At 37.0% G+C, this 24,264-nt stretch overlaps 1 protein-coding gene and 1 long non-coding RNA gene across 3 annotated transcripts in view; one reads left to right on the top strand and one right to left on the bottom strand.

The window, feature by feature from the left end:
* Positions 1–24,264, bottom strand: part of LOC129646728 (sperm-associated antigen 16 protein-like) — a 540,055-nt gene that overhangs the window by 218,674 nt on the left and 297,117 nt on the right. For both annotated transcript variants that reach the window (XM_055573380.1, XM_055573381.1), the window contains exon 5: positions 17,790–17,855. In XM_055573380.1, the coding sequence (XP_055429355.1) occupies positions 17,790–17,855 (66 nt within the window). The remainder of the gene's footprint in view (positions 1–17,789; positions 17,856–24,264) is intronic.
* Positions 20,012–24,158, top strand: LOC129646731 (uncharacterized). The gene is made up of 3 exons (XR_008712147.1): positions 20,012–20,107; positions 23,348–23,615; positions 23,975–24,158. It is a non-coding gene; the product is annotated as an uncharacterized LOC129646731 (long non-coding RNA).

Raw genomic sequence — 24,264 nt, 5'->3', positions numbered from 1 at the left:
GCAGAGAGAGTGTTAAAATAGAAATATCCAGGTCAGTAATGGTCTCACTAGGAATTTGATCTTTGAGTCATGACCACTGAGTTAAGAAGAGTGATCCAGAAAAAGGAAATTACCTGGTCCCTAATATTAATAATGTCATGATTGAAAAATTAGCCCCTCCTTGACCTGCTTCCTTCCTGCCTCTGGTCTCCCACAACTTCTCTACACATTACTCTGCTTTCCACTCCTCAAACACATGATGCCCTCATCATCTTCTTGCTATTTCTACTGACTAGGTGCTTATTGGAGAAGGAAATGGCAACCCACTCCAGTACTCTTGCCTAGAGAATTCTGTGGACAGAGGAGCCTGGTGGGCTGCTGTCCATGGGGTCACACAGAGTCGGACATGACTGAAGCGACTTACCATGCATGCATGCCTTGGAGAAGGAAATGGCAACCCACTCCAGTATTCTTGCCTGGAGAATCCCAGGGACGGAGGAACCTGGTGGGCTGCTGTCTATGGGGTCTCACAGAGTCGGATACAACTGAAGCGATGCAGCAGCAACAGCAGGATGCTTATTCGCTATTTCTTTCTGTTAAGTGTATTTAAAACATGGCTCTAACACAACTTCTTCTAAATTATTCTAAGGAACATAAGGTATTCCTTATCTTGCACCTGAAGAACCATGTCATAAAACTTACACAACTTTTTTTTTTTTAACACATGCCTGTCTCTTCCTTCTAGATCTATATTGTGCAATTCATGTGGCTACTGAGTACTTGAAATGTTAACTTCTGCAACTGAGTAACTAACATTTTAAATTTAATTGTATTTAAAACTGAAATTTTCTCATTTAGCTAGTCACAATCATATTGGACATTTTAGACAAAGAACAGTTCCATCATTACAGAAAGTCTGTTTAGAGAGTACTGCTATACATCTTTTATACTCAGTTTGGGGCTTATACACTTAGTAAATATTTAAATAAATGAGTTAATGAATCATTCTTTCCACAGCTGAATCATTAGAGCAAAACTTTTCCTAATGGTTATAATTGACTTCTCTCAAGAATTATGTTAGATATCCCCATTGACTTTTAACTTGACATTTTTGGCATTTGTAATTTGTTGCATTACATTGATAGGTAGCTATCAACTTGGATGTAGATTTTGATTCTTTAATTATATTCTAGTTCATCAAGGAGCAGGACTAAATACTTGATTGAACCTACCACAAAACCTAGCATAATGCCTTTCACTCTGCAAACGCTAGAATTCAACTGAAAGCACAGTTCCGGTAGAACTGAGGACAGATTAATCCAACTTCCTGTCTGCTAGATATGATGTAAAATAAGTGGATTTCTGAAGGTAAAGAAGAGAAGAAGCTTTAATAAATCACTGAGAGTCTTTCTACTCTAAGGACAACTTTTGAAACTAACATTTTATTCAAGGAGAAATGGAAATTCCTAACATGACATATAAAATTAATGCATTGTGCCTCTGGCAATGAGTCTCTTCTAAAAGCACTGGAGATAAATTTTCTGAATCTCATGTGAGTTTACTTCATTGTCAGTGTCATTATTGGCATTATTTCAGGTATTCATGAATGAGATCTTCGTCTTGTAGGCTCTTAGTGCTTTCTTTTGATGCGGCTTGCCACACTACAGTCGTCTTTCATGACATATCTACAGAGTTCCATACTGACAGTAATGTCAGAGTAGGGTAAGAGGATTTTTGGAATATGAAGGAATAAACCAAAGATATATGAAGTAAAAAAACCTGAAGCTTAGTATTTAATATCTGAAGAGAGAACAATGTTAAATGATTTCAGTCTGGCATCACTGTGCACATTAAATTAAAAAGATTTCAGTTTTGCTGTTGGGCTTGCTAATAAGTATGTAGTCATAAAAGACCATTCAAATTTCAGAAAGACCAGATGGTTAAAACACATTCTTCTTTCCCTTAAAAGCTTTCTAACTGATACATTCAAATTCGATAGATTTTCTCAATTTCTAAAGAAAGCATTTGTGATTATAGACACATTTCTGAAAGAGAGTTAAAAAGGCTGTCCAAATCAAAATCTCCCACAGATCAGAAAAGTGAAAGCTTGAGAAATTTCCTCCCGTTTGGGTTCATCTTATTTGGGGCACTTCGTGCATCTTTTACCTAAGTATCTGTTTCTTTCTTATGATTTGGGAAGTTTTCAGCCATCATTTCTTCAAATACAGTTTTGATCTCCTTCCTTCTACCTTCCCCTTCTAAAGCCCCTATTATACCTAGGCTGGCATATTTATATTATCCCATTGCTTTTTTTTTTTTTTTGTCTTTTTGTCTGCTGTTGTGATTGATTTCCATTATTCTCTCTTGCAGATCACTCACTCATTCTTCTGTGTTATTTAGTCTGCTACTCATTGCTTCTAGATTAGTTTTTATCTTGGCAATCAAATTGTCTAATTTTGATTGGTTCCTCTTTATAGTTTCCAGCTCCTTGTTACAGTGATCTGGATTTCTATCAATAATTTTTCTTAATTCTTTTAGCATTTTTATTACTTCCTATTTGAACTCAGTTTCTAGCAGACTGGTGAAGTCTGTTTCATTATTGGTTCTTTCAGTGGATTTCTCTGTTCTTTTAATTGGGAGTAGTTCCTCTGCTTTTTTCGTGTTACTTAACTTTCTCTGTCTCTATAAATGTAGGTGAAATAGTTACCTACTGTGGTCTTGGAGGGCTTCTTATGTGGGAACAACCTGTGTAGACTGTAAGTCCAATATTTTTAGTGTGAGGGCTGTTTTTAGTAAAGATCCTCAGTGTGTTAGTCATTAGCCTTGTGAAATGGGTGTGACTGTCATTGCAGAGTCCAGAGCCTGTGCTGGATGTTGGGTGGGGCCTCTTTATTCCCAGGCTGCCACAGCCCTGTTGGGGGCCGAGGTCTGCTTCCCATTTTCTGGTGAAGAAGCCCTGAGTGTGGGTCCAATAAGGCTCTACGCCCTTAAATGTATGCTCTGGCCCAGAGGCGGTGAGTGCTGGAGCAAGTGAGGCCCGTGTAGTCACAGCAAAACCTATGCATCTCCCATGCAGGCATCTGTGGTTCTGCCCAGAAGCAATGCTACTATATTGTGTCCTTTTCTCCACTGCATTCATCCCAGGCCTAGAGCTGGGCTGGCACTGGGGGCCAGGGCCCACACCCCAGGCCCTCTGGCATCTCTCTGTGCTGCTAGATAGAGTCCTCTGCCAGGGCCCATCCTCCTGAGATTCATTGCCTGGTACATCGTAGCATCCCCCACCTAGTACACATTTCAGGCTGGGGAGTGCAGCTGGGGGACAGTCCTCAGTGCAGGGGTACCTCTGCCCTGACTGCTAGCAAGCCAGCACATGTGCATTCCTCTTGAGCAGAGTCCAGGCTCCTCCAACCCCTCTACCTGCTGCAGCAGACCTCCCAGAGGGTTTCCCAGGATGAGAGGCTGCCCATATCAACCTTCTCTCCTCTTCACAGATCCCTTCCAAGGGTGCCAGTCCTGTCCCCGATGCCTAATTTTTTCCCCCTTTCTACACAGTTTTATGGGATTTTTTTCCTTGCAGCTTTTTGGTTGTATAAGAGATCTTTTGCCAGCTTCTAGTTGGTTTTCTGTGAAAATCATTCCAAATCTAGTATATTTTTGATGTTTGTTGGGGGAGGTGAGTTCCACATCCTCCTACTCTGCCATCTTGATTCTCTGAGGCTGTTTCTAATTCATATACCTGGTGAGCACTAGTTGGGACTGGAAACTCAGTCTGATTGAAACCAAATTCATTAGATAAATAAGAAGAAATTTAGGAATAAATTCATATGTAAATCAGAAGGAAGGTCTTTATTTGAAGCTTTTAAATTTAATTTTGATGCTCAGTATTATTTGACTTTGGCACAGTGACCTTGGAACTAGCAGAAGTTGAGGTTATAAATATACAATGTTGGGGAAGGGGGATATGGCTTATTAGTGAATGTTGCCAGACAATGAAAAGCCTGAGTAGAGCTTGGAGTTTTATAACTTTTCTTGTCACTTTCCCTGTTATACTGGAAAATACTTAAGATTTAATTAAAACATGCCAATAAACTTCTCACTCAGTCTTTAGCAATTATAACATGGCACATGTACATAATTAATGTGGTCACTTGAGTAATTTATACACATACTAAACACACACAGACACAGAGCATATATTTTCCTGAAATTATTATATCTCAAGAGTTCTTTGCCTCTGCTCATCAACTTATTTTATTTAAACAACTATCTTTAAGTAAAGCACATATGCCATATTTATCAACATTTGAATGAAGTATGTGGTGATAATTTTACTGCCTTAAAACAACCCACACTAATGGGTTTTATAATTTGCAAAATAAAGGGCATTCGATTGCTTTTAAAAACCAATTTGTCATCTGCTGAACTTTTACTACTTTTTGATCCATTTAATTGAGCTGTTCTAACCCATCTTTCTCCATAGTACAACTTTACCCCTCCACCAGTCTACTTTTATTTGTTATGATAAGCTGAAGAAATGTATACATAATTTTAAGATGATGAATTTTCTTTTTTTAAGGATTCTGATAAAATTCAGTCATTGATTAAATATTTACCATACAAGTGTTCCCTCTTAGAATGACCCAGTTCCAGGTAATGGAGTGTGGTGAGATAGGGAGGACAGGAGAGGCACAAACTGGAAACAAATAAGATATGATCCTGAGCTCTTAAATGAGGTATGCATTTGAAACTTGTTGAAACTAGTTTGTAAACGTCCTAAATAAAATAAATTTCCTGTGACTTTACATGAGAACAAAACAGATATAAGTGAATCTCTGATTCTACAGATTTGAAAATAACATCAAACTTTCTTTTCCAATGCTCTTCACACCCCTGGTAGGACCAATATTCTGTTTTGTCAACCTTTGACTTCCTACACTGCCACTCTATTCTTTCCATTTGCCAAATCAAGAAAGAGAACGTTTCATTTAAAGTCTGAAATGAATAGCATGTGAGAGCAGCGCTGGAGCAGTTTTTGCATTGATTTACATAAGGAACTGGAGATCACAGGACCCCCTGAGGAGTAAAAGCTAGTCACAGTTGATACTACACTTGAAATACACCATGGACTGCAATTTTAATGATGCAGACATTTAAGTTTATCAATCTGTTGTTTTTCATCAAAGGAGAACAGCAGTCCTTTTACATTCCCAGAGTAATGAAGGGGGCAGGGTAGGAAATGAAAATCAGAGAAATGCAAGTCTTCTGCTGAAGTGACTAGAGGTCAGAGAGGGATTTGGAATCTGGATGAAAACTAACCAATGACTAAGGTACAGACTGTGAAATATCCAGTCAAGCCAGTCTCTTCCTTATTAGAACAAGATTTGATTTTTTCTTTTTTTTCTTCACCTAAATCATTTCCACAAATATTTATCCAGCACTTACTAAGAACAAGGTACAACTTCATATTGCTAGTAATTTCAAGATAATCATTTTTTAAGCGCTCAGACAGAGCTTTTTAAAAATACATATGTTTACCACTTCACAGTTAAATAAAACTAATCACCTAGCAAAGATGGCAGCACCATATTAATTAACCATTCTCAATAACAATTGCTTTTCTCTTTGTCCTTTGATTCTTTGGTCACTGTACATGTTACATGTACAATCACACCAATTTTGTTAAACTTGTTTTAATTATTGTTAGCAACCTAAAGTGTTAGTCTATTTGGCAGAGGTCTCTTTTAAAGTGGCCAACAGTAAATGATTAATGTAGTGTTCACTGCAATACCACTGTTGGAATAACCTGCAATTAATTTATTTCCTGTTAATATGTATATAAGCACAATTGCAATAAATTCAGAGCAGTTCCACCACATATTCAAAAATGACAATTTATGAATAGGTTTTTTTTTTCATTATTTTTACATTTCTAAGGTTCATGTGTATGACAACTGGCTTTATTTGGTTGTTGTCATATTGAAGTCACTGAATAAAATATATTTAAGACTATAGTTTGATTTAAAAAATAGATTAGAAGGTGGAACTATATATATTTAAAATTCATAGCCTTTCTAAGAACTATTATATACTAGGCTGTGCTTCTGTTTGTTCAGAATTTTTAGAAACAATTCAGTTTAGTTCAGTCGCTCAGTCATGTCTGACTCTTTGCAACTCCATGAACTGCAGCACACCAGGCTTCCCTGTCCATCACCAATTCCCAGAACTTGCTTAGACTCATGTCCATCGAGTTGGTGATGCTATCCAGACGTCTCATTCTCTGTTGTCCCCTTCCCCTCCTGTCTTCAATTTTTCCCAGCATCAGGGTCTTTTCTAAGGAGTCAGTTCTTCACATCAGGTGGCCAAAGTATTGGAGTTTCAGTTTCAGCATGTCTTTCCAATGAATATTCAGGACTGATCTCCTTTAGGATTGACTGGTTTGATCTCCTTGCAGTTCAAGGGACTCTCAAGAGTCTTCTCCAACACCAAAGTTCAAAAATACCAATTCTTTGGTGCTCAGCTCTCTTTATGGTCCAACTCTCACATCCATACATGACTACTGGAAAAGCCATAGCTTTGACTAGACAGATCTTTGCTGTTAAAGTAATGTTTCTGCTTTTTAATAGCTGTCTAACTTGGTCATAGCTTTTCTTCCAAGGAGCAAATGTCTTTTAATTTCATGGCTGCAGTCACCATCTGCAGTGAGTTTGCAGCCTAAGAAAAAAAAGTCTCTCACCCTTTCTTTTTCATTAGAGAAAATATATCCTTGAAGAAGTTGTAGGCATAGAATGCTCTTTGGAGAAAGAAAGCTATAATCTCAGAAAGGTACAGTCCATTTTTACTATTTTATGTATGAAAATCAATATAATATGGAAGAAATACATATATTAATGGCTTGGGTATATTTGTAATTTTGTATTTGAGCATGTAAACTGAAAACCAGCTATTTCTAAAAAAATTTCTATCCCTTAACCTAAGAAAAAATTTAAATACCTTTGGTCAACTCTAATAGGAAACTCATCAAAAGGAAACAAAGACTATATTTAATTAAGATTGTATTCCAAATTTTCTTCCACTTAGGTAGAGTAAAAGATCTAGATGCAACTAGTATTTAACTTAGTAACAAAATTTTTGTTTTACTTCACTATCACCAAAGTATCAGGTCAATGAATGTTAGCAAACTCTTAATAAAAAGTGAATATGAAATCTTGAATACTTCAGGAAAATACAACTAGCTTGGGTTTCTGAATGCAATCTGGATTTAGGAACTACAATTCCTTTAGTTAGGACACTGTTGAGTGTTCTGGTACACCAGTTTTAATGGGGAGGGGTGAAAGACAACATGCTGCTGATTGACATTTCAGGCCCCAGGACCATGGTAAAACCTGCCACAGGAAATCTCAGCCCCTCTTCAGGGAGATGTAAAATTTTTCCTGCAAGGCCACCCTGGATATACAATCTGAATCTTCTGAAGAGGAAGGCCAGATTCTCCTGCTATGCTTGTGGTTGTGCATGTTGACTAGCAGTTTTTAAAGTATCAATTCACAGGGTCACATTCATCAACAAATACACAATTAGGTGAAGAAAATTATATTAAAGGGGCTAATTTTTATTGTAATTGTGCTTATGAGTAAATTTGTGTGGCAGTTCATTGTGCTCTAATTATGTGACTCAGGGATAACATATGATACATTAGACATTATCCATATATGTAAAACAATCTCTTGTAAAACTCATGCTATTTATCATGCATGTAGTTTTTCAAACTTTTAAAATCTCATGCAAGTTTAGACTGTCTAACTTAATCATTACTAGAGAAAAATCTATTTTATATTGATATTTTGATTTTATTTAAAATATTTTTGTACTCTGGAAACCACTCAAATAAGATTTCATTGTACTGAAAGAATAATTTCCTAAATAGCCAAATACTTTGAGCAATGACACTGTTTCTTATAGAAGTAGTAAATATATTTTGAACAATATTGGCAGCTGTGTGCTCAAAACAAACATGGACAATCTGAAAAAGTGTAATAAATTTTACAATACTATTTTAAGATCAATAGTAAAAAATAAATTTAATCATATCACAGCAAACATTGTCCTAAGAATGTCCTCTAAAATACCCCTTGAGTTCTGACTTGTGTTGGCTTTCTAATGTTTCCTAATCAATGAATGTTTATTGATTACTTTCTGTACCAAGAACTATGCCAAGATCTATGGAGTAAAAATGTTAAGGTATTATTCAGCCAAAAGCATCTATTGTACTTCTCATAGTCAGGGCATTTTTATATGAATAAGCATTTTGAAAGCCATAGATAATGTTATGAGGTTATCCTAAAATAACCTCAACCATTTTACATTAAGCCAAAAGAGCAACCTAAGTTGACAATTATCTGTCAGACGTAAGCTATTTCACCTGCTTTATCTAATCCTTGTCCACTTCATCTGCCCTGTTCCTCTATCAGGCCACACTTCCACTACCTCAGGAACTTGTCCTTTACCGTTGCCTCTGCTTGAGTTCTCTTTCTTAAAATCATTGCACAATTTTCTTAAATGTCACTCTCTAGGAGAGTCCCTTTCTGACTATTTTGTTGTAAGCTCCAACTGTTACCTCATTACTCTTTTTCCACCCTAATTGATTTTGGATAAATAAGACTTACTATTCTTGAGACTATTCATGTGTTTACTAGTTTAATATCTCTGGTTCTTACCAGAAGATAAAGTCCTAAGGGCAGAACTTCCTTTGTGGCTCAGCTAAGGACACAGCTTCCCTTGTAGCTCAGCTGTTAAAGAATCTGCCGGCAATGGGGGAGACCTGGGTTTGATTCCTGGGTTGGAAAGATTCCAACCACTAGAGAAGGGAAAGGCTACCCACTCCAGTATTCTGGCCTGGAGAATTCCATGGACTGTATAGTCCATGGGGTCACAAAGAGCTGGACAAGACGGAGCAACTGAACTGAATGATATTTCTAAATATTTTAAGCCACCAAAAGGATACACACACACACACACATATATATACATAGACATATATACATACATATATATATATACACACAAATTATTAGTTAGTTTCACAGTCAAAGAGGAAGTGTCAAGGAATATGACATAATCACATTGCTTCTAATTTTCATGGAACTACCAAGAAAATTACAAATGCTTAAATCACCTCTATCCAACTAAAGAAGTTATTAAAGGTTAAACTTTGGGGGCAGGGTAAAATCTTAAATGTATTGTATCTTCTTTGTCATATGAAGTATTAAATTTCTGAGAACTAAGTAGAAATAAAGAACCTCTATCAATTTATTACATTTAAATATATTCTCTAATTTTTGAATGTCTGCTTACAAGAACTCTTTTTTTCCCTTCACTTTTACATTTTTCATCAAAAGTTATTTTTTCTTCACAAAAGTTAGCACAATAAGGTTATTTTCAAAAAGGTTTAGTTTAAGAAGATCATTTAGTATAGATTAGTTTAAAAGAACTGAAATTAATTTTTAATAAATGTAGGAATTATTGAAATAACTCAAATATTATATAAAATGAAAATGCCAAGTTCCATGGCCTTTAATTTTCTATTCTGTTGTTGTCTCCATTTCCCCAGATAGACAGAACCTATTTTAGTGTTTTTCATCACACATCTAAAAGTTTTGACTTATGAATCATCTAGATGTAGCAATGAATAAGAACTGACATCAAATATCAATATTATTGGCCCAGCTAAATGGTAGTTGACATCAACTTGTATTGCTGAAGAAGTAAACAAAAAAATTTTTTAGTAAGTACTGCCTGACATCATTTGTCCTTCAGAAGATCAATGACTGCATGACCTAAATGTTATTTGTATTTTTTATATAAAATGGCCAAAGATTGATACTAAGCACTTTGTTTGAGAATGAATATAAATGAACAAAATTCAGAAAACAGAAATTAATCTTCCTTTGCCAAAATGGAATGAGGATAACTTTATAGGTAGGCAATTGCAGGTATTTACTTTTCCACAATTTTTAAAAATAGATAATTAAGGCACTTATATTCACATACTAGTAACTTGGGAAAGCAATTAATCTATTACATATCAAATTTAAAGCTCTTAATAACCTAATTATTAAATGTTATGCTGTGATATGAAACAGACAAAATATTCCTATGTAGGTTTATATACATTTTTTTCATGGAATTTGCTCAGGTTTAATACAATTCAATAATTTCCTATTCAGAATAGCTTTAGAATTTATTTCATTTCTGTTAAAATGTTAAGTGTATACTTCAGCTGTACGTTTATACCATCTATTTTAAATGAAATTAAGTGAAAGGATATAAGAAAGTCATATATATGCGTGTGGTCATTTTTTCATTTACATCTACATATTTGCAAACAAGTGGCTAGAAAGAAACATCATCGTTTAGCCACTAAGTCCTGTCCAAACCTTTTGCGATCCCATGGATGGCAGTCTGCCATGATCCTCTGTCCAAGGGATTTCCCAGACAAGAATACTAGAGTGGGTTGCCATTTCCTTCTCCAGGGGATCTTCCCAACTCAGGGATTGAACCCATGTCTTCTACATTGGCAGGCAGATTCTTTACCATTGAGCCACCAGGGAAGCCCAGAAAGAAACATTAGCTTCACCAACAATAGTAGTTGTAATAAAACTCAACATTCAAAAAATGAAGATACTGGCATCTGGTCCCATCACTTCATGGCAAATAAAGGGGAAAAAGTGGAAACAATGACAAATTTTATCTTCCTGTGCTCCAAAATCACTGGAGACAGTGACTTCAGCCATGAAGTTAAAAGATGCTTACTCCTTGGAAGAAAAGTTATGACCAACTTAGACAGCATATTAAAAAGCATAGACATTACTTTGCTGACAAAGATCTATGTGGTCAAAGATATGATTTTTCATGTACAGATGTGAAAGTTGGACTATAAAGAAATCTGAGCACCAAAGAATTGATGATTTTGAACTGTGGTGATGGAGAAGACTCTTGAGAGTCCCCTTGGACTACAAGGAAATCAAACCAGTCAATCCTAAAGGTTGAACAGAATATTCATTGGAAGGACTGATGCTGAAGCTGAAACTCCAATACTTTGCCCACCTGATGTGAAGAACTGACTTCTTAGAAAAGATCTTGATGCTGGGAAAGATTGAAGGCAGGAGGAGAAGGGGACAACAGAAGAGGCAATGATTGGATGGCATCATCAATTCAATGGAGTTTGAGCAAGCTCTGGGGGTTGGTGATGGATAGGGAAGCCTTGTATGCTGTAGTCCATGCAGTCACAAAGAGTCAGACACAACTGAGTGACTGAACTGAACTGAACTGAATTGTGGTGCTAGAGAAGACTCTTGAGAGTCCCTTGGACAGCAAGGAGATCAAACCAGTCAATCTTAAAGGAACTCAATTGTGAATATTCATTAGAAGGACTGATGCTAAAGTTGAAGCTTCAATACTTCAGCCATTGGATGCGAAGAGTCAACCCTCGGAAAAAAATGAAGGCAAAGGAGAAGGGGGTAACAGAGGATGAGGTGGTTGGATTGCATCACAGACTCAATGGACATGAGTTTGAGCAAACTCTGGGAGACAGTGAAGAGCAGGGAAGTCTGACATGATTCAGTCCATGGGGTCACAAAGAGTCAGATACAACTTAGTGACTAAACAACAATAATAGTAACAGCTGGAGTGTTAAGAATAGAAGTGATAATAGTATTTTCTACTTGCCAGGTATTATATTAAACACATTATTATGTATTGTGTAATACTGTTCTTTTTATCATTCATTTTTACAATGAACTAAATGATTATCAAGATTATACATCTTGTGAGTGGAAAAGCCAGGATCCAAACTGTACTAGGGGACAAGTATAACTGAAATTGGGTAATTTTCCAGTGTTCTAAAATTATGGAACAGTGTGATGCTATAGAAGTTTTCTAAGGAACAGCTAATCTATTATGAGAATTAAGTGAGCTTGTCTTGCAGTTTAATATCCACAGAACTTTGAAAACCAACATAGTTGAAAAAGTAAGATGCAATGATACATACTATAATGAAATCCTTGTGCTTTCATTGGTCTAAAACTCTGCATTTATTCATCACATTTTTTGAATATTATGTATGCAAAATAGGCATACTAGATGCTGGAGATAGTGAGCCAAACAAGATTTAAATGTCCTATTTCACATTTCTTTTTAATGCTGTTCAGTGTATAGATTTTTTTTAAGTAAACAGAGAAAAACCCCAAGACATTGTGAACCATGACTGAAAAGGAGGTCAAACTGAACTAAATTAAGTTCTTTGCAGTAGAATGGCTAGAATGATAACTGAGGTACCCAAGCTGGGGTACAATAAGTGAAGGCAGAAGGGTGATAAGATGTGAGTAAGATTTTAGCTAATAAGAGCTCTCAATGAAGTGGAAGCACCATACTGGCTTTACTTAAGAGCTGGAAGACGGACTGGTATCTTTAGAAAAGCAATGCTTGGAACTGAAGATTTGAAAACGATGCAATTACAATTAAGGACAAAGTGTTCAGCGTTTGACTTCAAGAGTAAGTAGCTGAGGAGGAAAAAGGTGTTTGAGGAAAACTGGTCAAGGAAGTAAGTGTCAAAGTACTTCATGAGCCATATATGTAAAGATAGACAATAACTCAGGAATTATAGTCTTCAGAGAAGTAAGGTGACTAGGAGGTTCTCAGCAGTGAATCACAGCAACGAATCTGTCTTAGGATTTCAGTGGGATTACAGCATATTTTGATTTTAAAATATCTAATGCGTTAGTATAATGTATTGGTTGTTTTTCTTTCTGGCTTACTTCACTCTCTATAATTGGCTCTAGTTTCATCCACCTCATTAGAACTGATTCAAATGTATTCTTTTTCAATGATTGAGTAATACTCCATTGTGTATATGTACCACAGCTTTCTTATCCATTCGTCTGCTGATGGACATCTAGGTTGTTTCCATGTCCTGGCTATTATAAACAGTGCTGCGATGAACATTGGGGTACACGTGTCTCTTTCAATTCTAATGCATATATATGGAATTTAGAAAGATGGTAAGGATAACCCTGTATGCGAGACAGAAAAAGAAACACAGATGTATAGAACAGTCTTTTGGACTCTGTGGGGGGTGGGGGATGATTTGGGAGAATGGCATTGAAGGTCCGTCTAGGCAAGGCTATGGTTTTTCCTGTGGTCATGTATGGATGTGAGAGTTGGACTGTGAAGAAGGCTGAGCACCGAAGAATTGATGCTTTTGAACTGTGGTGTTGGAGAAGACTCTTGAGAGTCCCTTGGACTGCAAGGAGATCCAACCAGTCCATTCTGAAGGAGATCAGCCCTGGGATGTCTTTGGAAGGAATGATGCTAAAGCTGAAACTCCAGTACTTTGGCCACCTCATGCCAAGAGTTGACTCATTGGAAAAGACTCTGATGCTGGGAGGGATTGGGGGCAGGAGGAGAAAGGGATGACAGAGGATGAGATGGCTGGATGGCATCACTGACTCGATGGACATGAGTCTGAGTGAACTCCGGGAGTTGGTGATGGACAGGGAGGTCTGGCGTGCTGTGATTCATGGGGTCGCAGAGAGTTGGACACGACTGAGCAACTGAACTGAACTGAACTGAATATCATATAAGAAACGAATCGCCAGTCCAGGTTCGATGCAGGATACAGGAAGGTTGGGGCTGGTGCACTGGGATGACCCAGAGGGATGGTGTGGGGAGGGAGGTGGGAGGGGAGTTCAGGATTGGGAACACATGTACACCCGTGGTGGATTCATGTTGATGTATGGCAAAACCAATACAATATTGTAAAGAAATTAGCATCCAATTAAAATAAATAAATTTAAATAAAAAAATAAAATATCTAATGTGGTTCATGACTTAATTCTGAAAGTCCAATTATTCCTCAGTGAGCTTTCAGCTAAAGCTGGCAGCCCACATTTTCTGGAGCAACTCCTTATCATCCAACCTGAATCCACAGCCTCTGATACATACGGAAGAAGTACAGGAAGATACCTAGGCACAGAGAATGCAGAGAGGACTTCATCTTTTTTCAATACTACCATATTTTATGAGTACTGGCTTTTTGATATTTTCCTTCTGATAGTCATTTTGATTCTATGGGCATTTTGACATGCAAAATGTAAATGAATGTTATTGATAGATGCCCACATCAGCATTTTTTCCCTTATTACTTACTTAGACACTTATCTGCAAAGATCTGTGTTTGTCCCTTAATTTGATCCTATTACCTCTCCTAGCTCTCACATACCCTTCTACAGCATCCTCTAATGATCCATATATATGATCAACCAATTCCCCTGCAATGCCACTTTCTGTTCTAAACACTTCCTTCACCTTCTCGGCTTAAATTGTGACCTGAATCATTACTCACAACCATCACTTTTCTTCAAGTTCTCTAAAGCAAGAAATTATTTCTCTTGTCCTCTACATGACTCAAGGCCAACAGATGGGGTAGGAATCTACATTGCTGCAAAGTCCTATTAAATCCCTTTCTGTCTTACTTATTTAAAACTCCAAACTGCTGCAGAGTGAAACTGACAGACTTCACCTTCCATCACTCTTATTCACAGCAGGCAGTTTCCATGGAATTGTAGACGAAAAACAAGTCAGAACTTGAATAGCCATCTATTAAGGCTATATGTCATTCATTTCAAAATAAAAATATCCACATTTTATATAATTAAAGTATATACTACTAAATTAAAATAATCAATATAACAATATTTGAATAAAGCAATAGGTTAATTAAAATAAGTGAGAATAGAACTTAAGGTTGTGTGAAACTTCTTCTTTTATGAGCTGATTAGAATTCTAGAACTATTAGAATTACCTTTGACTCTACAGAGCCTTTCAGCTTTGTTCCAACAATCAATGTGTTGAGACTAAATTCCTAGCTTGAATGTGCAAGACGGAGGTAAACAGTCTCACGGAAGGATGTACTGGTATTCTAATAGAGTTGATTTACAGTGTTCATCTGACTTTTCCAGGCAGGCATAGCACAGCCATCCTGGCTATGTATCTCTCAGAACAGTTGGAAATACCCACAGAAATATAAGGACACTCACCTGACCATAACATCACTCTAGAAGAGGATCAAGAAAAGTTCTTAGAAGGCCTGATGGAATCTCCACCCTAGGCAGACTATAGGTCAATTTTCTAAAAATTTAAAGGCAGGGGACACTCTGATAGGGATCCCCTATTCATTTTCTTGCTATATATTTCTACAATTAAAAAATTACTTATATTGAGTTGTCTGTGTCTATTATCATGGTAATTACAATCAATTTTAAAAAATTGGTTTTGCTTTACAAAACTGACTTAGTAAAAAGCTTTCATAGGTCCTTAAAATGTTTCATTAGCAGATTACTTTAAAAAGAGGTTTTAGATAAAAATCTATCTCCAATAGAAAAATCAGTCAGAGATGAAGACACTGGGGCCCTAGTCCTATAACACAGAAATAAATCTTAATTTATATACTTTTATATAGAACCATGCATCCATACTGATATTGTATATTTGTTTCTATGATTCTTGGTGGCTAGCTGGATCTCAATGAGTTTTACATTTTTGATTTCTGCTTACAAATCTAAAATTAAAGAATTTTCCAAAAATTGTGTTTATGTAAATAGCTAAGTGCATTTTAACTGGTAATGTAACTTGAATGCATATCCCTAAGGCATCAAACAATTATCAGACAGACCTGATACTACACAATTCTCTGCCTGCTATATATGTACCATATAATGCATTTATGATCACAACTTTGAGAGTTTGAATGTGAACTGTGTCACAATGCCATTTCCTTCAGAAATCCTGAAAGTCGTTGCACTCTTTTGGTTACTGCTGCCTTCATCCTCCTGACACTCCCTAACAGGTATGTGAAATATGACAGTTTTCAAAACAGTTGACATAAATGACTGAAAATTTCACTTAAGAGTGTCATTCATCAAAATAAAACAGCATTTCCTTAACAGTAGTTAAATACTTATAGCAAGGAAGAGATAAATTAATGGAAGAATTCAATGAGGCTTTGGGAACGGTGATTTGGAACAGTGTTGTAATAGGCCCTTTGGTATGAACAAAGTGTGTAAACAATAACACTTTGATATTGGACAGTCACTTTGGTCAGTCACTTTGATATTGGGCACCTGGACCTCATATTCATTATCTTGCTTTTGAAATACACATAATTAATGTATGTGTCCCTTGATTGCTGAGTGAATAAATCTAATTTAGGTATTTCCATATTTATTAATTGTACTATTTAGGATTGTTAAATGGTGTGAACTTTCCAGCTATAAGACTACTTGCCAAAATAAATGCTTGACTTACAAAATATTACTTTACTACATTTTAGCTTCCATTTAATTTTCCTAGGGTATGTGAAGCTTTAAGCCACTTAATAGATTTTTTAGCATAAATATCCTATCATGTGTGTCTACAGTTCTTAAATGGCTATATACTCTGCTAGAAATAAAATTTCACTTGGTATTTAGAACTAATTTATAATATATTGACTCAAGAGAGTCAATTAAATGGAAATTCTTTACTAAAACAAATTTGTTAAAATTTAATTTTAGTTGAGCCAATCATGAATATTCCAGGGCTGGTGACCCCAGCACAATTTCACTTGAAGTATACAACATTCCGTTAGCAGAAATTATTTTTAGTGAATTATTTTTAGTGAACACTCTTCTCTCTCTAAAAGAATAATACCAGCATGATAGTAATGGAATTTTGACTATGCTATCATTTTGAGGTTGGGTGTAGGTAATCTATCAGATTTCATTTTTAGCTAATTGGAAAAGAAAGAGGAATATGGAACTAAGATTTACACTCTACTGGGAACTGAGAGTCAAATTAAAATGTTAGATATAATTAAATCATATAGTTTGAAGGGGCTTGAGAAGTCATCTATCTAGTCAAAGTGCTTTCATTTGAGAAGGTACAAACTTAAAATCATCCTTCCATGATTACCATCTGAACTCTTTTAGTGAAAGTGAAAGTGTTGTGTTTGACTCTTTCTGAGCCCATGGACTGTAACCTGGCAGGCTCCTCTTGTCCATGGAGTTCTCCAGGCAAAAATACTGGAGTGCATAGCCATTCCCTTCTCCAAGGGATCTTCCTGACTCAGGGATTGAACCTGGGTCTCCTGTATTGCAGGTGGATTCTGTACTGAGCCACCAAGGAAGCCCTTTTAGAGACAATCCCAATTAGCACAGAAACTCAAAGCCATGTTTAACAATCTTCATCACTGGCAAAATCATCCCGATCTCTACATAACTCAAACTGTAGATAAATATTTTTGCTATGTCATCAGTTTATATAAAGAAAGACATATTTGAAACTTTTTCATAAGAAACTGAAAAACTGTTAAATCAAGGTTGCTCTATTCTACCCTGAGGAAAGGCCCCATTTCTTTAACATTTTCTATTCTTGACTATCCTGTCAATCATTTTCTTTAGTTTATGTTCTTACACTAAAATTTACAAGCTTATATTCTACTTACTTTCTTGAAGGCCATGCTAGACAGAAAGCCTTGAAACATGTGTTTAAGTAGAATTAAGTACAATAGAAGATTCCCCTCTACTTACCACTGTAAAGTGTGTTTTAAACTTCTTTAATTCTATATTATGTGTACATTGTTTTCATTGCTGTAATCAATTTACAAATTTGTTCTCTCCTCTCACCCTGTTAACCTGCCATTTTTCTCTGGCACTTTTTTTCATTAAAATGAATTTGAATAATAAAGCTGTAAAATAACTTAGTGGAAGAACTCAACTCACCCTCGGAGTGAAGGTGGCATCATTGATGGAATGCATGTGACCGTAGAGAGACTGCTCACATTTCCCCTAAGAAGACAAAGCGGAAACACAAGTCAAATAAATTCCTTTCAATATATGTGAAAAGAAATGGAAAGACAACAAATGATCTTATTTGTTTTAAAGTAATGTTTAAGTCAATTAATAAAATCAATACATACTCACGGTAGAAAATGCTAAATTTTGCTGTCAGCTACCGTGTAGAATCAGACATGGCTGCACTGGTGAGTGTATCACCAGCATTGGTATTTTACAGTGAAATTCCAGTATTCTCACAGTTCTATCATTGAACTGGTAGTGAATTCTCACTAAATGACTCCATTTGCAATTAGCATACCTTTCAAGTCATGGTGCCAAGTAGTGAATTCTTATAGAAAGCCCTCGTTTTCAGGATGTTTTTATCACTGCTCAGGGTATGGGGTTCTTTTTCCTTTTTAATCACAAGATCGCACTTTAATTCATAAATTCTGAGTTTGGTATTAAGATCATTACAAGTATAAAAAATGTTACAAACATGTCCAGTAGTATTTTTAACACAAAACAAGCATTTATTTTGAGAAAAGCATGCTTTGCATCTACTTCTTTATCTTTTCCAAACAATAGATAAAACTAATTGAAACTAACTACAAAATTTCCAAAAATGAGCCCATAGCACACTATACCCTAATGGCAGAAAGTGAAGAGGAACTAAAGAGTCTCCTGACGAGGGTGAAAGAGAAGATTTAAAAAAGCTGGCTTTAAATTCAGCATTCAAAAAACTAAGATTATGACATCCAGTCCTATTGCTTTATGGCAAACAGAAAGGGAAAAAGTGGAAGTGACAGATTTTATCTTCCTGGGCTCCAAAATAACTGTGGATGATGACTGCAGCCATGAAAGTAAAAAGTGCTTGCTCTTTGGAAGGAAAGCTAGGACAAATCTAGACATATTAAAAAAGCAAATTCATCACTTTGCCAGCAAAGGCCCATATAGTAAAAGCTATAGTTTTTCCAGTAGTCATGTATGGATGTGAGAGTTAGACCGTAAAGAAGGCTGAGTGCCAAAGAATTGATGCTTTCTAACTGTGGTGCTGAAGAAGACTCTTGACAGTCCCTTGGATGGCAAGGAGATCAAACCAGTCAATCCTAAAGGAAATCAGCCTTGAATATTCATTGGTAGGACTAATGCTGACGCTCCAATACTTTGTCCACCTGATATGAAGAGACAACTTATTCAAAAAGACTTTGATTCTGGGAAAGATGGAAGGCAAAAGGAGAAGAGGGTGGCAGAGGATGAAATGGTTGGATAGCATCACTGACTCAATGGACCTGAGTTTGAACAAACCCTGGGAGATAGGGAAGGACAAGGAACGCTGGCATGCTGCAGTTCATGGGGTCACAAAGAGTCAGACATGACTTAGCAACTGGACAACAAAACATTGTAAAAGGATTTAAATGTAGGACTTTTCATTGTGTCATCAATGTTCAAAGTGCATTCTTACCTATCCTAGGGAAATAACTCAAGTCTTATAGAAGAACCAGAGAACAGAGAAAGTTAAATCTGAAATGTTGTTTGCAGATTATTGTTATGGGATGAAATTCAGATTTCATTTTATAATGCATCATTCATTTAACAAATATCTTTGAGCAATTAATGTATTCTCAGCACAATTCTTAGAATATGTTAATGAATAAAACAAAGAAACTTGTCTTCATTGACCTTAAAATCTAGGGGAAGAGTGAAGGAACAGACATTTTAAAAAGGTATGAATGTGTTGCTTAGTCACTCAGTCACGTCTGACTCCTTGCAACCCCATGGACTGTAGCCTGTCAGGCTCCTCTGTCCATCAGGATTCTCCAGGCAAGAATACTGGAGTTGGTTCCCATGCCCTCCTCCAGGGAATCTTCCCAACCCAGGGATTGAACCCAGGTCTCCCTGCAATTAGCATTGCAGCCTGATTCTTTATCATCTGAGCCACCAGGGAAGCTAAGTATGTTAGAAGAGAATAAATACTGTAGAAAGAAGAAAAGTCAGGTAGGGTAATGGGTGTCATGAATTCTGGGATTGAAGATCTAAGGGCAAATCCAATTATCAAGTAGAGTGATAGAGTTTGATCACATTCAGAAAGCAGGGTTTGAGCAAAGACTGAGGCAGTAATGGGAGTTGCCCAAGAAGACATCTGGAGGAAGTGCATTCCAAGGAGAAAAAGTTAGAACAAATGCCTCAATGTGGGAGTCTGCCTAGTATGTTTCTGAAACAGAAAAGAGGCCATTGTGGCTGGACAGAAGTCAGTCAGAAGGAGAGTAAGTGTACTCAAAAGGCTTCATCTATTTTTCATTCACTACATTTTGTTGACTTAATCCTAAACTATTTAAGGAGGAGAGATTTCAGAAAAGACTATAGAAGGAGATATTAAAAGATACAGGGTCATCATTATGCCTCCTCACTGCCACAGAACATTCACAGACTAGTTTGGAACTAAGAGGAAAGGCTTTGTAATTAAACTTATTTAATCCTCATTATTGTCACCGAATTCAACACATTAAATTTCAAGTATCTATTTATAGAACTAATGCATGCTATTAATCCCTTTTTATAGAATGCAAAATTTCCCCACATGAATTTAAAATTCATAAAAATATATTGAAACACTTTGGCACCCTCTCAGGATTCCCCCTATTCAGGCTCTTCTGGTTTAGTATCTTGATGCTGTTAATAACATTAAGCCAATTATGCTGAGGACTTCAAATCATCCAAATTCCCAAAGTAGGAATAAATTACTTACAAAGTCAAAAAGGCAAATATAAGATGTTGTAGTTAGCTTTCATATATTATCTTAGGAGCTTATGGTTAATTTTTTTGAGAACTCAGTAGGAAATAGCAAACTGCTTTAGTATTCTTGCCTGGGAAATCCCATGGACAGGGGAGTCTGGTGGTCTACAGTCCATGGGGTAGCAAAGAATCATACACAACTGATCAACTGAGTATACAATACCATATATAGTTAAATAACATTATAATTATATAATGAGTGCTAATATGGTCTAAGTATTTATTAGTAAATTTGTCTTAAAATAATTTCTGTGTTAATAAAAATTTTACATTTGGTCCTCTTCTAAATTGAGAACCTCTAAACTATTTGATTAATTGGTATGGAAAATGGAGTTTCCTGATTCAAACCCTGAATGCCAAGATTTAATTCAAAGTTGAATCTCCAAGGCCCTCTTGAAAAGCCCTGGAAATATGGGGATATAATGGAAATGCTGACGGACCACATTTGTGCTGCTATAACAAAACCTGACTCGAAGATAAATGTTTCATGAATTAAGAAAAGTTAAAAAAGCTTTTCTATCCAGCTTTGTTCCCAAGATAAAAGTGAATCTCCTCCTTTTTCTTTGTCGTATAGGGAATATGAGGGTTACTAATATTCTGGTCTGCAAACAGCCTTAATCAAAAGCAATACCCAAATCAGGACATTAAAATTTGGAATATCTTCTTTGATGAATTCTTGTCAGAATTGTTTTTTTTTTTTCCCCCAAAGAAGTGAAAAAAATGAAAAAGAGGGTAGTGTTTTCCCCAAAAAAGGAAAAAAAAAAAGCCACATGAGATAACATGTCATTGCTCCAGCATTTGATTCTCTCAGAGAAGCTGTGTGCAATAATGGTTTCTCTGACTTGCCCTGGGGACAGAAACATCTCCGACTTAATTCTTGGCTCTGCTGTGCGACCAAACAGTGGTGCGACATTAAATAGGTTGCTTCAATTCACTGTGCTTTAGTTGCCTCATGCAATTCTCAAAACAAATCTATAGATTAAATGCCATTACCCATGTCTAATGAGATGATAAAAACATTTTATCATCATTTAAGTCTGTTTTAAGAATTACATGAGATAATGCATGGGGAATGTTGGTACAGTGCCTACAGTGCAAAGAAAGAACACAAATATTAGCTCGTAGTACATGTGACATAGGCCATTGAAATACTGATGATGTTCAATACCTCTGCCCTTAGCTATCTGTCTCCTTAAAGATCCTCAGAAGGAGTCTTATCAGCATGAGTGCTGATTTTTTCCATTTATCCTTCAGATGCATTCCCCATGTGGCACTGCCCTGCTCTGTGCCCTGATCTCTACTAACTACAACATCATGGGCTTTCAGGCCCTCCATCCTCTGTTCAGAGTGAGCCAGAGGACAGTGCCAGCAGGAGACAGAAGAGCCAAACAATATGGAAGATGGATAAATGACCACTTCAGCTCCCTTCCTGTTCAGCTGTGATTTTCTTATTGGCTCTGTCCTCCGCCTAATTCCACTGCTTGTGTTGTGCAGGTTGTCTATAATGGTGGGAGCTCACACTGTGTCCACTGTGCTCTCCTTCCCTGGCCCCTTCAGCTGTAGGGGTAGTAATGGCTCTCTATTATTGCCAGCCTTGGGTGCTATGCTTGGCCCCTTAACCTTGTTCCCATTTCTGTAAACATTCAACGGGAGTACATTCCGTGTTTCATCTGTTTTCTGCTGGGATCTGTCTGATCCAGCATGTTAGACATGATATGCAAAAGCAGACTTTTTGATTTTTTACTTCCAAGCTGCTTCTCTTGACCCTTGCCAAATCTTACCTTTTAAGTAAACAGCATCACTAGTTGCTCAAAACACCAAACAAACAAAAAACCTAAGCAATCAAAAACCTGGGAATTGATAACCAACAAGGACATACTGTAAAGCACAGGGAACACTGCTTGACACTCTGTAATGACCTACATGGGAAAAGAATTTGAAAGGTATGTGTATAGCTGAATCACTTTGCTGTACACCCGAAACTGACACAACGTTGTTAATCAACTATGCTCCAATATAAAACCACAGTTAAAAGAAAAACTGAGACTTGGAAGACCTCCCTTTCATTCTCCACCTCCACCCTACCCCTTTATCCAGTATATCAGTTCTGTCTTCAACATACAGCCTTACTCTGCTCACCTCTGCCCTTCTCCACTGTTACCACTCTGCTGCAGGATAACATCCCAAGATGATGAGGACAGCAGGGGCATCCTTGATCATCGCCTTGCTCCTACCCTCACCACACTCCTCATCCATTTCTCTCTCAGGCACTGGAGTGATCAATAAAACCTGAGTCAGATCATGCCATGCTACTGTTTACAATCACCCAAACGGTTACCGTCACACTAAGAACAAATTTTCAACTCTTCACTTAGGTCCAAAGGCTTTGTATTGTTTGGCTTCTGTCTGCCTATCTGACCACATCCTTCACCATTCTTCCTTCTCATGCCTTGTGTCCCATAATTCTTTTCCTGTTTCTGTATGGTCAGGGCTTTCTGAGCAGAGTACTTCACTTGTTCAAAATGTATCTGAATAGCAACCCTGAAGATGGAGACTTCTGGAGAGGTTGAGGGGCATCTTCCCATGAGGCATTTGTTCACATTACAGGTTTCTCCTCTTCTGTCTATAGAGGATTTGCTTATATTCAAGAGTGAAGGTTTTACTTTCTTTCACTCGGCAAAACTGTCTTTTATCCTGTCTTTGCACTGCAGAATACTGAAGAATTGATGATTTCAAGTTGTGGTGCTGGCAAAGACTCTTGAGAGTCCCTGAGACTGTAAGGAGATCAAGCTGGTCAATCCTGAAGGAAATCAACCCTGACTATTCATTGGGAGGACTGATGCTGAAGCTCCAATACTTTGGCCACCTGATGCAAAGAGCTGACTCATTGGAAAAGACCCTGATGCTGGGAAAGATCGAAGGCAAAACGAGAAGGGGGCAACAGAGGATGAGATGGTTAGAGATCACCACCGACTCAATGTACATGAATTTGAGCAAATTCTGGGAGATAGTGAGAGACAAAGGAGCCTGATAGGTTACAGTCCATAGGGTCACAGAGTCAGGCATGCTTAGCGACTGAAAAACAATGACAGCAATGGAGGGGCACTGAGATTCATCATGTGAGGGTTCCTTTCTATGCTCTCAGTAGAGTAGCAGAAAATTCTATGGAACCATTTTTCCTTTCCCCTTGGACACTCAGCCAGACAATGTCAGGAGTGGCCCTGTAACCAAGTTTTGCCCAGTGAAATGTGGGCAATTGTGAAATAAGTCCAACATAGGTCTGGACCATAAAATACCCTACACAATCCTCTAAGCTCTTTGTTTTTGACTGTTTGCAGGCTGAAGGTAGAGGAGCTCTAGAAGAGGGCAGAGCATGAATATAAGGAGTCTGGGTTTCAGAACCACCTCAAGGAGAAAAGCTACTGATCAGGACCTTCTAACAGGACATTCTATGAAATAAGAACTAAGCTTCTAGTGTGTCAAGCCCCTGAGACTCCAGTGTTTAACTGTTTCAGCAGAGATTGGTACCCAACAAATAGGTCATCCTGTTTCTTTTGTATCATTCATCGATAACTAAAATTAGTTAATGAATTTGTATTCCTTTTGATTGTTATTTTCCACCCACTAG

The sequence above is a fragment of the Bubalus kerabau genome, chromosome 3, assembly GCF_029407905.1.
Source record: "Bubalus kerabau isolate K-KA32 ecotype Philippines breed swamp buffalo chromosome 3, PCC_UOA_SB_1v2, whole genome shotgun sequence".
Classification (NCBI taxonomy): domain Eukaryota; kingdom Metazoa; phylum Chordata; class Mammalia; order Artiodactyla; family Bovidae; genus Bubalus; species Bubalus kerabau.
Note: the sequence above shows the minus strand (reverse complement) of the source record. Positions and strands in the feature narration are given on the sequence as shown.